This window comes from Aquarana catesbeiana, linkage group LG05 (assembly GCF_042186555.1).
Source record: "Aquarana catesbeiana isolate 2022-GZ linkage group LG05, ASM4218655v1, whole genome shotgun sequence".
NCBI classification, from domain to species: Eukaryota; Metazoa; Chordata; class Amphibia; order Anura; family Ranidae; genus Aquarana; species Aquarana catesbeiana.
This window is the reverse complement of record NC_133328.1, coordinates 205,586,755-205,601,196: the sequence shown is the minus strand read 5'-3', so window position 1 is coordinate 205,601,196 and position 14,442 is coordinate 205,586,755. Positions and strand designations below refer to the sequence as shown.

The window sequence follows — 14,442 nt, the reverse complement described above, 5'->3', positions numbered from 1 at the left end:
GAGCTCTGCAGGACGGGGCACGTTTAAAAAATGTTTTTTCTTATTTATTTTACCTTTTATTTTTTATTTTTACACGGTTTAAAAAAAATGTGTCACTTTTATTCCTATTACAAGGAATGTAAACATCCCTTGTAATAGAAAAAAAGCATGACAGGATCTCTTAAATATGAGATCTGGGGTCAAAAAGACCTCAGATCTCATATTTACACTAAAGTGCAATGTAAAAAAAAAAAAAAAAAATTGTCATTTAAAAAAAAAATAAAATAAAATGGCTCTTTAAGAGCTATGGGCGAAAGTGACGTTTTGACGTCGCTTCCGCCCTGCAGTATCATGGAGACAGGTGGGGGCCACCTTCCCCTCACTCCTCTCCATGCACAGCTAGGGAACGGACCCGATCACCTCCAAGGCTGCCGATGGCTCTGGTAAGCAGCGGAGGGCACCGGATCGTGGCAGGAGGGGGGGGGGGCCCTCTCCCGCTGCTGATAAAAGTGATCTCGCGGTGAATCCGCCGCAGTGACCACTTTTATCTTGTAGCGGACCGCCGGCCAATACCGGGGTTATGGCAGCTAGCTGCTACCATAACAACGATATCCTCCTTCAAAATAGATATAAAATAAATGTATATGTATATGAAATAATACATCAGCGTGTGGTGGTCCAGAAGTGGTTAATGTGTTACTAAACCCAGGACCCTGCATTCACTATATCTGGTCTCCCACAGTACACAGAACATGGAATTGTAATAGTTTTAGTAAATATAAACTGCTAAATACCTTTTCTCATCAGCAGTATATAGCACTCTTGTTATTTCTATCAGTTCCTAGTAAAGCTTGTAGGAGAAGTTTTCATAATACATTGAGCTGTCCTATCAGGATCCAGGACCCCCGAACTTCTGTCTAGACAGTACGGATTGACCCTGTGTCCATCACATGCACTTTCCCAGGAAAAACAAAAAAACTCTCTAGCAATACACTCCAAACTGAGCATGTGCAGCCTGACTCCAAAGGCTCCGTCTTATCCAGACCTGTTCTGGAGTCAGTGGAAGGAGGGGAGGATCTGTGCATACAGCATCAAACAGCCTTTTTACACAATGCAGAGGATTAACCCCTTAGGTTCCGCATTGAGTATAACAAGCATGCTATACTGCATATACAGACTGATTTTACTGTTGTGGGTTTAGTAACACTTTAAATAAGAACTGATCAGTCGTTAACGGTGCCATCTACACAATTATGTGCAATAACTTAATTACTTTGAATTTATGTGCAAAGTTACTTTTTTCTATATATAAAACTGCATCTTTCTTTATCATTAGTTCCTTCTTCAATTTTGTACAAATCACCAAGGAGTGGAATAACCAGAAAAACAAACTTGAGTTTGCATCTAATAGTTAAATTAAGAGGAAGTTGAACTGTGATTCTTAGGATGTATAAAGCATACCCAGAATCCAAGGAAAAGCAACTGCCTCAATTCTTCTAACTGCAGCCACTTGGATGTGTGTGAAATTACAGCTTAGAAATGTGATAGGCATTTGCTGCCCTCTGGTGTAAGTAATCAGAATTTTGTGTTATTCAGAATTCACTTTGGCATGGACACAATGTGTTTAATAAAAGTAGAATTGAAATGTAATTGCCCTCTTTTTTTCTATCACTACAAATTGATAAAGGCATGAAACATTAATTTAAAAATTTATGCATTTATTTCAGTCTAATGTACATACCAGGGGTCCCCAAACCATTTAAACAAAGGATCAGTTCTCTATCCATCACACTGGTTGGGGGCAGGAATGTGGTCAGTAGGAGTTTTACTCCTACTGACTCCAGTCCTGCTCCCATTTTTTTTTTAAATGCCCTGGCATTGAAGGTTAGTGAACATAACAATGCCCCTACTTATAATTGGTGGTCAATGACAGTACAAAATGCCCCTATGTCGGTGGTCAGTGTGTGTACACAAAAGGGCAAGATGCCAGTGGCCATTGGGAATAAAATATGCACCAAAGTCAGTGATCACTGTGAGTACATAATGGCCCATGTCGGTGTCCCTGCCTAAGCAGCCAGCTGGAGTAAAATACTCTTGATTGGAGCTTCGCTTTAAGCTAGATCAATACGTACAACTTGATATCCAATGAAATTTATGCAGATCTTTACCTATGATGTGCGCTTAGTGCCCGTTCACACCACAAAAACGTCCTCTGGATCTTTTCTGAATGCTTTTCCGCATGCGCGTTTTAACGTGTTTTTGATGCATTTCCGAATGCATTCCAGATGCGCTTTTTTTAACTTTTTTTTTTTCTGCACTGGGGTCTGGTGCATTTTTGATGCCTTTTTTTTGGGTGAACTATACCATTGGAACCCATTTAACCTACTTTCCATGCATTTTTGATGTAAAGAAAAAGAACTGCATTGCATGTGGTGTGCAAGGGCCCTTAGGAAAACATGGCACTGGGGTTGAATTATTCACAGCCGTTCACACCACATGCAGTGCAGTGCTCTTTGGTTCTGCATTAAAAAGCATGAAAAGTAGGTTATATGGGTTCACACCAGTGCAATGCATTCCATTGTTTTTCAGTTCCAGAAAAAAAAACATGTTGCTTTTTACCTACACAGAACTGTACTGCAACACGGTAAAAAGCATCAAAAATGCATCAGACCCCAGTGCAGTTAAAAAAAAAAAAAAAAAAAAAGGAAAAAGAAGAAGAAAAGCATCTGGAACGCATCCAGAAACGCATAAAAATGCAACTAGAATGCTTCGTTAATGCTTAAAAAAAGCGTTGAAAATGTGCATGCAGAAATGCATCTAGAATGGATCTGGAGGATTTTTTTTATGGTGTGAGCGGGCACTAAAAATGGAGAGTGCAAAATCTGGTGCAGCTGTGCAAGATAGCCAATCAGCTTTTAACTTTAGCTTGTTCAATTAAGCTTTGACAATAAAACCTAGAAGCCGATTGCTTTCAATGCAGAGCTGCACCAGATTTTTCACTTTTCAGTTTTAGAACCCTTGAACACGGGGACCGCCCGTGTGCTAGCGGTAAAGCACCGCTCGGTTTAGCGGCGCTTTAGTGCTGTTTAAGGCCGCTAGCGGGGTGCTTTTAACCCCAAAGAAGGGGTTATAAATGCCAGTGCTGTTGCGCTTCAGAATCGTTTTTCAGGCGCTTTGGAATCGCTGCCCGTTCATTGCAATGGGCAGGGACGTTTTGGGAGCGCTGTATACACTGCTCCCAAACCACCCCAAAGATGCTGCTTGCAGGACTTCTTCTAACATCCCGCAAGTGCAGTGTGAAAGCACGCGGGCTTTCACACTTGGGCAGCATGGAGGCAGTTTTCAGGCACTTTACAGGCGCTATTTCTAGCGCTAAAACACCTGAAAACTGCCTCAGTGTGAAAGGGGTCTTAGTAAATCAACCCACTGAGTACACAAACCACCCTAAGGCTGGGTTCACACTGGTGCGACAAACGCTCCGACATTGGGAGCTCATGTCGCATGACGTGTGAAATTTAATGTTTCCCTATGGGAGCCGTCCTAACTGGTCCGACACAAGTCGTTCCGACTTTAGAAATGCTCCCTGTACTACTTTGGTCCGACTTTGATCCTACTTCAGCCTATTGACTATCATTGAAGTCGGATCAAAGTCGGATTGCCGTCTCGCATGATCCGACTTCGGCACGCGACTTGTGCTCAGATCATCTTGAGGGGGAACTCCGCGCCAAATTTTAGATAAAAATCCAGCATGGGTTCCCCCTCCAAGAGCATACCAGGCCCTTGGGTCTGGTATGGAACTTGAGGGGAACCCCCTACGCCGAAAAAGCGGCGTGGGGGGTCCCCCCAATCCATACCAGACCCTTATCCGAGCACGCAGCCCGGCCGGACAGGAATGGGGGTGGGGACGAGCGAGCGCCCCCCCCCCCCTCCTGAACCGTACCAGGCCGCATGCCCTCAACATGGGGGGTGGTGCCTTGGGGGAGGGGGCGCGCTGCGGCCCCCCCACCCCAAAGCACCTTGTCCCCATGTTGATGAGGACAAGGGCCTCTTCCCGACAACCCTGGCCGTTGGTTGTCGGGGTCTGCGGGCGGGGGGCTTATCGGAATCCGGGAGCCCCCTTTAATAAGGGAGCCCCCAGATCCCGGCCCCCCACCCTATGTGAATGAGTATGGGGTACAGCGTACCCCTACCCATTCACCTAGGAAAAAAGTGTCAATTTAAAAAAAAAACACTACACAGATTTTTAAAGCATTTTATTAGACAGCTCCGGGGGTCTTCTTCCGACTTCGGGGGTCTCTCCGGTTCTTCTCCACGCTCTCCGGATCTTCTGCCGGGCTCCTCCGCTCTCTTCTGCTCTTTTGCCGCTCTTTTGCTAAAGCGGAGGAGCCTGGTCTTCAATCTTCTGCCTTCTGCCTTCTGCCCTCTTCTCCTGATGTTGACACGACGCTCTCTGGGGCTAGAATGCTCTCTGTGCGCTCTGCTCTGACTTATATAGGCGGTGACCCCGCCCCCTTATGCCGTCACAGTCCCTGGGCATGCTGGGACTGTGACGTTTTAGGGGGCGTGGTCATCACCCGATGACCACGCCCCCTTATGCCGTCATAGTCCCAGCATGCCCAGGGACTGTGACGGCATAAGGGGGCGGGGTCACCGCCTATATAAGTCAGAGCAGAGCGCACAGAGAGCATTCTAGCCCCAGAGAGCGTCGTGTCAACATCAGGAGAAGAGGGCAGAAGGCAGAAGGCAGAAGATTGAAGACCAGGCTCCTCCGCTTTAGCAAAAGAGCGGCAAAAGAGCAGAAGAGAGCGGAGGAGCCCGGCAGAAGATCCGGAGAGCGTGGAGAAGAACCGGAGAGACCCCCGAAGTCGGAAGAAGACCCCCGGAGCTGTCTAATAAAATGCTTTAAAAATCTGTGTAGTGTTTTTTTTTAAATTGACACTTTTTTCCTAGGTGAATGGGTAGGGGTACGCTGTACCCCATACTCATTCACATAGGGTGGGGGGCCGGGATCTGGGGGCTCCCTTATTAAAGGGGGCTCCTGGATTCCGATAAGCCCCCCGCCCGCAGACCCCGACAACCAACGGCCAGGGTTGTCGGGAAGAGGCCCTTGTCCTCATCAACATGGGGACAAGGTGCTTTGGGGTGGGGGGGCCGCAGCGCGCCCCCTCCCCCAAGGCACCACCCCCCATGTTGAGGGCATGCGGCCTGGTACGGTTCAGGAGGGGGGGGGCGCTCGCTCGTCCCCACCCCCATTCCTGTCCGGCCGGGCTGCGTGCTCGGATAAGGGTCTGGTATGGATTGGGGGCGACCCCCCCCCACGCCGTTTTTTCGGCGTAGGGGGTTCCCCTCAAGGTCCATACCAGACCCAAGGGCCTGGTATGCCTCTGGAGGGGGAAGCCATGCCGGTTTTTTATTTAAAATTTGGCGCGGAGTTCCCCCCTAAAGATTCATACCAAACACAGTGCCGGCATTGGCGGGGATCCAAGTCGGATCCCCGTTCATTGAAAGTCGGACACATGCCGGCTTCATGTCGCAGGGCAAAGTCGGATCCAAAGTAGGACGGCTGTCGTGTCGCACCAGTGTGAACCCAGCCTAAATCAGATATCTGTTCACCTATGACACATTAATATACTACAAACATAACATTGGGAATCAACCCTGCAACTGAAATCCTGAAGCAGAAAAAAAAAGATTAACAAGCACTTGTGTTCTCACATATATTCAGCTGTTCACACTCAGTTGGAGATAGAAACTAGGGCCAAAATAACTAGTGCCACTTTATCTGTCCAGCTGGCAATTAGAAGTCTCACCAACAAGGATGCTCCTGCAGCTGTTTATGAAATAATAGACTTTTATATTCTTGAAATGGTTCCATTTTTTGGCATGTTAAATTGAGCTAAGCCTGAGAGAGTCACATTTGGCAATGTACGGGCTACCAATGTCTCCAGAAGCAACCCATTAACACCCTGTATCAGTAGGCCTTTAACATAATATTATGGCATTGTTGGTATTTCCATGTTACTGACATGATATAACACATATTTCAAAGTGCTATGCATGTGATACTGTGCTGCTGTGTCTGTGTATGAGATTTTCCTGAATTACTGACAAAAACAGACACATAATTCATTGCGCGTGTCACTCCCTTTCCTGAGAGCCCGGTTTGTTTGACTTCATCACTGAGGAATGTATATGGACCTTTTTTTGGACAAAAGAAATTGAAACGTTTTTATGGCTTGTTACATCACAAATTAGAAATGCAGGATTACTACAGCTAAACTCTGACTACCTGGAAATTATAAACATAGAACTTTACGATTATGAAGAAGAGAATACTTGACAAAGTGAGCCTCTAAAACAATTGCAGGCTTACTCAACAAAGGACAATATGAAAAGTGAACTAATAGAATTATGACATGGGTAATTAGGATTGCTGCACAGGATCATCATTTGGGCTGATACCTGGATGCCTCATTCTCCCATTCTGAGATCGAAAGGAAATACTGCTAATTTGTAACCTCTGAGTAAAAAGACAGATTCCAATGAAGTATACGTATACGGCCAGAAGAACAAGTACTAAAAGCATATAAAGCATAGCCACCTAATAGTATGATGCAGCCTTGTCCTGTGCAGTGTTTATAAACTCCTTTATACTGTTTATCACCCTTACAATGGTAAACATCTACAAAGAAAATCCAAATTTGTGTCATTTTTTTTCTAAATGACTTCTAAAACACACTTCACACCCTGTAAACGTGTATCAATGCTTTTTAAAGTCCTTATTCATTTAAAAACAGTACATCATCTAGTTTGTTTTCTATATTTAGTGTTTGCTCATTTTAGTTAATCCGCTCCCTGGTCATCTCTCACCTCGACTACTGCAAATCCCTCCTCATTGGCTTACCTTTACATAGGCTATTCCCTATTCAGTCCATCATGAATGCTGCTGCCAGGCTCATCCACCTTACCAACCAGTTAGTGTCTGATGCCCCACTCTGCCGATCCCTCCACTGGCTTCCAATCACCCAACAAATTACATTTAAAATACTAACAACAACTTACAAAGCCATTCACAACTTTGCCCCCTGGCTACATCACTAACCGAGTCTCAAAATACCAAACTAATCTTTCTCTTTGTTCCTCCCAAGGCCTCCTGCTCTCTAGCTCCCTTGTCACCTCCTACCATGCTCGCCTCCAGGACTTCTCCCGAGCCTCTACCATCGTCTGGAACTCTCTGCCCTAATCTGTGTGACTATCTCCTACTCTATCCACATTTAGATGATCCCTAAAAACCCTTGTCTTCAGAGAGGCCTTCCCTGCCCCCAACAACTGTATTTCCACTATCTCCAACAGCTCATCCACCACAGTGATGACCTTTTGTATCTCTCTCCCTCTTAGATTGTAGCTCTAACAAGCAGGGCCCTCTGATTTGTACTGTAATAAATTGTATTGTCTGCTGTGTCGATGCGACTCCTTGTCAACTCTGTGTTTTGGCAATCTACACCTGATTTGTTCACAGGCAGGTATGCTGATTACACACCTGTGGGCTGGGTTCATATCCATCCCAGGGATAGAGCTCAGGGCTCACACTTGGAGACAGCTCCAGGAGGTCTGGTCTAGGAGGTTGGCAGGGTCCCAGCAGGATACAGCTCCATGTGAGAGATACAGGAAGGCTGCCGGTTACAGCCTGAGCATGCATGTCTGCAGGAGGCAGATGTGGCCTGCGATCGAGCAGCATGAAGCTGACAGTGAGTAAGCCAGGAGGCTGAAGGATGTGTATACAGTGATGGAACCCCCTCCCCTGTGAGGGAAGATTATTGTTGTGATTGTTGTGATTATTGATTATTGTTTGTTTGAACTTTTTCGTTTCCTTTAACCACTTCAGCCCCGGAAGATTTTACCCCCGTCCTGACCTGAGCATTTTTTGCGATTCGGCACTGCGTCGCTTTAGCTGACAATTGTGCGGTCGTGCGACATTGTACCCAAACAAAATTGACGTTTTTTTTTCCCCCACAAATAGAGCTTTCTTTTGGTGGTATTTGATCATCTCTGTGATTATCCCCCAAAAATATATAAAAACTTTTTTTTTCCTCAATTTAGGCAGATATGTATTCTTCTACATATTTTTGGTTAAAAAAAAAAAAAAATCACAATAAGCGTATATTGATTGGTTTGCGCAAAAGTTATATCATCTACAAAATAGGGGATAGTTTTATGGCATTTTTATTATTAATTTTTTTTTATTAGTAATGGAGGCGATCTGCGATTTTTATCATGACTGCGACATTATGGTGGACACATCGGACACTTTTGACACTATTTTGGGACCATTGTCATTTATACAGTGATCAGTGCTAAAAAAAATGCACTTTTTTTACTGTGTAAATGGCACCGGCAGGGAAGGGGTTAAACATTAGGGGGCGATCAAGAGGTTAAGTGTGTCCTAGGGAGGAGTTCTAACTGTGGGAGGGATGGGCTTCCACTGACATGACAGCGATTACCACTCCCAATCACAGGGAACAGTAGATCTCTGTCATGTCGCAAGGTAGAGCGGGGAAATGCCTTGTTTACATAGGCATCTCCCCGTTCTACCTCTCCACACCGCAATCTCGGGCCGCCGGCAAACACAGAGTTCCCGGGACCCACGGGCACGCTCCCGCGGCGTGCGCACCCATGCCCGATAGGCGGCAAATTTAAAGGGACGTACAGGTACGCCCATTTGTCTGCCTATGCCATTCTGCCGACGTACATCTGTGTGCGGCGGTCGGCAAGCGGTTAATAAAAGTGGACTGCCATGCCCTTAAAAATGCAGTCTGGAGTGGCACGTTTATGATGTATGCACCACTAGAGTCTAATCACCTCGCATATTTACACTGCCCTTATTGTATGTTGTAAAGCACTTTGTAAACTGTTGACACTATATAGATCCTATATAATAAGAAATAATAAGAAGAATTTTGCAAGTTAGTATACTAACTTTTAGACCCCTTTCACACTGGGGCATTTTTCAGATGCTTTTGGGGTAAATATAGTGTCTGTAAAGCGCCTGAAAACTGCCTCCCCTGCATGCCCAGTGTGAAAGCCTGAGTGCTTTCACACTGGGACGGTGCGCTGGCAGGACGTTAGAAAAAATCCTGCAAGCAGCATCACCGCTCCTCCCCATTGAAATGAATAGGCACCGCTGCCGAAGCGCCTGCAAAGCGCTTCGGCAGCAGCGCTACATGGGCGCATTTAACCCTTTATTCGGCTGCTAGCGGGGGTTAAAAGCGCCCCGCTAGTGGCCGAATAGCGCCGCTAAAACGACGGTAAAGCGTTGCTAGCGGTGTTTTACCGTCAACACCCGCCCGCCCCAGTGTGAAAGCAGCCTAAAGGACACCTGATCAAAGAAATACGCTAATCTCGTCTTTTGAAAATGCTAGTTGCCTGTCTGCTCACAAAAAGATGTGATCCAAGTCTGCAGTTTAGTCAAGTCAAGTTCCCATGACGACGTCCAATAGGACTAAACGTACGTCGGAAGGCCGACGCGCTGACGTCATTGTTTCCATCCTATCTCGTTTGAACGGGTGTATGCAAGCCGGTCGGCTGTTCTTTTAGAAATTTCTACTACGATTTTTTAATGTAAGTGTACATATTCTTTATTTCAATAAATGGTTTTACGGATTTACACTCTCGAGAAAATTTTTTATTCTTCTGGGTCCCCCCAGTATGCTGTTTGAGGCCCGCCGAAAGGAGAGATCCTGCCTGCCCCTTCCTTGTGAGGAGATCTAAGGAGTTGTGTCCCCTGTGTGGATGTTCATAGATAAGCTGTTATCTAGCTTACCTCTGGTAAGCGTACATCTATTAAGGTGGAGGATTTCTCACTGGGTGCTGGGTGTTTAACCTTTATGATCACCTATTCAATCTGCCTTGGCTCCAAGGACTGTTTCCTTCTGAATATTTCCATTTTATTTTTGATTATTTTTGTTATTTGATACACTTGTTTTCATTATTATAATTCTATGCCATACTTGTTTCATATTATTCCATTGAAAATTCATTTTCACTAGAATACCTATATTTTATATTTTTGATCACCCAATAGATTGAATTCTTCATTATTTACACATTTATATGTGCTGTCAATGTATATGTCATTTTTTTAGCGCAGTCTTTTTTGATTATCTTTGTATATATGTGTGCACGCCCCACTCTAGGACTGCAGCTCTAATTATCCTACTATTTATTAGTAGCACATTTTTAGAGTAGCGCGGTAAATTGTTGTTGTTTAGAAAGTATTACAGCCAGAAACAACCAGGCAACTAACGTTTGTCAGAGTCAGGAAGTCAGTAACAACATACAACCTATTTCCTTATGTACAGGTGTCCTTTCCCCAGTGTTCCTTTAGACTTGCAAAGGTGCCCCTGGAGGTATAGGCATCACATGTTGAAAAACTTCAGTCTAGTATAAAGTTACTTATAAAACGAAAACTGGAAACTCAGATTGTTTTCACAATTTGCATGTACAGAGTAGTGAGTAATTAGTCACCTTCCTTCCCTTTCAGCTTTTCAGAAGTTCCTAGGTAGTACAGGTACCACTGGCTGAAAACCTTCAGTCTAGTACATAATTACTGAGATACAGATGGGAACTGAGACCATAAGGAATATGTCAAAATGTGCATGCAAAGAGTAAGGAGTAAATGGTCTCTTTCCTGCCCAAAGGTGCTCCTGGATATCTGAAAACTACTTGTAGAAATCTAATTTGCCTGCAGAGCACTGAGTAAACCATCTCCTTCCTGCCTGATAATAAAGGCCTGGTAACCTCCCAGGACTAGCCTGACAAATACAATATGATAACCCAGCTGTGGACAAATTACTGAAGAGTTGAGAAGACAGACTGTCTAAGCTAGGAGATGTATTTACATACTGGAAGTCTGGCTCCTGGGATCTAGCCCTATGACAGCCGCATAATTGTTCATAGAAATCATGCATTCTATCTCCCTGTGTGCACGCCTAATATCACAGTTTCTACCTCCTCTCAGCTGTACTACATCAGCTTGCAACCTGATCTCCGTATTGAGAAAACTTTTTTTCCTACCACCACTGGAGGGATTCCAAAATGTTTAGTTCAGTTTAGAGATGCAATATTTAATCGAGAGTATTTCATTGTTTCAAATGGTTGTGTTAACCTCTTTAATATAGCCTGGGAGGAATACGTCACCAAATTACAAATTAAGGAGATTCAAAAATCTTTTTTAGTTTAACATAGCAAGTAAGTCTTCAGTGAGAAACGACAATTGCCAAGGGCTAAGGCTGGATTCACACCTATGCATTTTTAGTGCTTTTTGCATTTTGCAGATTTACACTACAGTCCATTCAACATGGTTTCCTATGGAACACGTTCTGTAGTGCAAATCTGCAAAATGCAAAAAGCACTAAAAATGCATAGGTGTGAATCCAGCCTAAGTGATAGATGATGATGATAGGTGGAAATGGGAAAATCCGCTGATCAGGTAGATGTGGGCACTGATCAAGTGTTAACAGTCTAGTAAGGCTGTGTACCACATTGTAAAACACTTTACACAAGGCTGATGATGTGATAAGCCCTTATTTGTTCTGGGAAAAGATGCAGCCTACCACCCTCGCCTACATTCTTACAGGCTATCACTATGGCCAATAAGCTTCTTTTTTTGCTACTAATAATGCCAAAATATTGTGTTCTGGCTACTTACACATTGCTATTGTAAATTCATGTTAGGCTGTTTACATGCTTTATTTTTTCATGCAAAAGTTTTTGTGATATATACAGCCATTTGTCCCATATGTTCTGCATAAAGGTATTGTAACCAACATTTGTATATATTGATTTAACTAGATACACACAGTCCTGTATTATTATTATTATTATACAGGATTTATATAGCGCCGACAGTTTACGCAGCGCAGCGCTGTACATTGTTTAATTCTGATACTACACTGTTTATATATACACACACAACATATAAGGATGAAAATTACAAATCAATTAATTTTCTTTTCCATTCATTTCCCCTTTTTTTCTTTATATGAATAAGACAAAGAACGAACCTGATCTGGTCAATAGCCAAAGGTAATAATAAAACTAGTGTCAGTAATGCACGAAAGCTAATCAAATCTGTGCTTTTTCTTTCACTGATCTAACCAAAATTTGACTGGTGATCATAGGTTAATGCACTTTTCACATCATCAATGCTATTTGCATAGTGACTGAATAAGCTTTGGTTAGTGCAGGGAAAATGGCAATGATACCCACACCACCTATTGAGCACAGTTATTATTTTTTTAGTGAGCTTGAAAAGGAAAAAATATCTGGTTGTTTTTTTATCAATAGCCAATTTGAATTAGTTCTTATAAATGACGCCTAGTAAACCTATCAGCTATTTCATTAGGCCGCAATCTATGTATGTAAATTTATGTTCAATCCACAATTTAAAAGAAAACAAAAAATAAAACCACATAAAGTCAAGCTACATCAAGTAGTGTAGCCTTAGGATCAGCTGATTCGAATACTATAACCAATAAAAATGATCAATAATTTTAGGAGTACTCACAGTGAATCCAAGCTTTTTATAGTCCCGGGTGTACATAGACTTTCTTTTCTCAATGCTCCCACCAAGAGTGTTTAGGTCTGGCTCCACATCAAAAGCAATTCTACGTAACTCAAATATAATATCTCTTTGGGCCTGGGGACAAGCAGAGCAAAGAAAACAGTAATAGAATAGAGAACAACTCTTTGGAGACCATTGTATGTTAGCAGAGATCCTTTGTGATCAAAAGCACATAAAGTACAGCTAAAGGCAGAATATCATGCTTTAACTTTAATGGTCTGTAAAAAATATGTAAACTTTGATTAGGGCCCATTTCTGTCAGATGCAGATGGATGCATTTTTGACTGCACTCCAACTGCATACACAGTCCAAAATCCAGGTTATGTTATGGGTATAGTTCACACTATTGCAGTGTAGTGCAGTGCTTTGAAAAATAAAGTACAGCGAGCTGCATTTTTCTGCACTGAAAATGCACAAAAATGAAGTGCACATAAAAGCCCAAAAGAATAAAGAAGACAGAAGTGACTTCAAAGGAAATACAAGCTTATGAAAAATGAACCAAAAATACATGAAAATGTGCATAAAAAAACCTGTATCAAATGCACGTCACTACGCATGCAAAAACATGCAGTAAATGCGCAGTTTCTGGTGTGAATGAGCCCATACTGTGCACTACAGTGGTGCATACATTTGGATAACACATTGCAAGCTTAAAGGCCATTTGCACGTGTTTCTGTGAAATATAAAGACAGATAAAACAAAAAATCCCTTCACGGATCTGCAAAATGTATACTTTAAGATGCAGTGGTCCATATTGTGGAGTATAGAGAAAGATACTGTAAAGTTTTAATGTGTTACCATCTAACACATTTTAATGTTAAAATGGCTTGGACAGAGGAGATTTCGCACAAGATGTATGTTTTCAGGTCTCAGTATATAACTTGCACATGGTCTAGGTGACATACACTTGCATTAATTTAATAGACAGGAAACATTACTGTTTGAAAGGATAGGCAACTGAATACAATATGCCTTACCCACAATTAACCACTCAAACTTATCCTACTTGTAGGTAAATTCACTTTTATTCACCCAGGCCATTCTTGGAAGCATCAGACCCTTTCCCTTTTTTTACAACTCTACTGCTTTTTCCGTCTTTTAACTATCCACTTAACAAAAGTCTACCATCAGTCTCACACATTCTACAAATGATAACTACAGTCACCACAGGACAACTACCTGACCTTCACTATAAAATAACAAAGGTAAATTAACCGCTTCAGCCCCGGAAGATTTTACCCCCTTCCTGACTGAGTGTTTTTTGCGATTCGGCACTGCGTCACTTTAACTGACAATTGCGCGGTCGTGCGACGTGGCTCCCAAACAAAATTGACGTCCTTTTTTTCCCACAAATAGAGCTTTCTTTTGGTGGTATTTGATCGCCTCTGCGATTTTTATTTTTTGCGCTATAAACAAAATAAGAGCGACAATTTTGAAAAAAACGCATTATTTTTTACATTTTGCTATAATAAATATCCCCCAAAAATATCTAAAAAAAATGTTTGTTTCCTCAGTTTAGGCCGATCATATTCTTCTACATATTTTTGGTAAAAAAAAAAATCGCAATAAGAATTTATTGATTGGTTTGCACAAAAGTTATAGCGTTTACTAAATAGGGGATAGTTTTATGGCATTTTTAATAATTTTTTTTTTTTACTAGTAATGGCGGCGATCAGCCATTTTTATTGTGACTGCGACGTTATGGCGGACATGTCGGACATTTTTGACACATTTTTTGAACCATTGTCATTTATACAGCGATCAGTGCGATTAAAAATGCACTGATTACTGTGTAAATGACACTGGCAGTGAAGGGGTTAACCACTAGGGGGCGTGGAGGG

The 14,442-nt window shown here is 42.8% G+C and overlaps 1 protein-coding gene across 5 annotated transcripts in view; it reads right to left on the bottom strand.

Annotated features, from left to right (window-relative positions):
- ELMO1 (engulfment and cell motility 1) overlaps nt 1-14,442 on the bottom strand; it is a 546,685-nt gene that overhangs the window by 318,168 nt on the left and 214,075 nt on the right. For all 5 annotated transcript variants that reach the window (XM_073630502.1, XM_073630506.1, XM_073630503.1 and 2 more), the window contains one exon: nt 12,545-12,676. In XM_073630502.1, the coding sequence (XP_073486603.1) occupies nt 12,545-12,676 (132 nt within the window). The remainder of the gene's footprint in view (nt 1-12,544; nt 12,677-14,442) is intronic.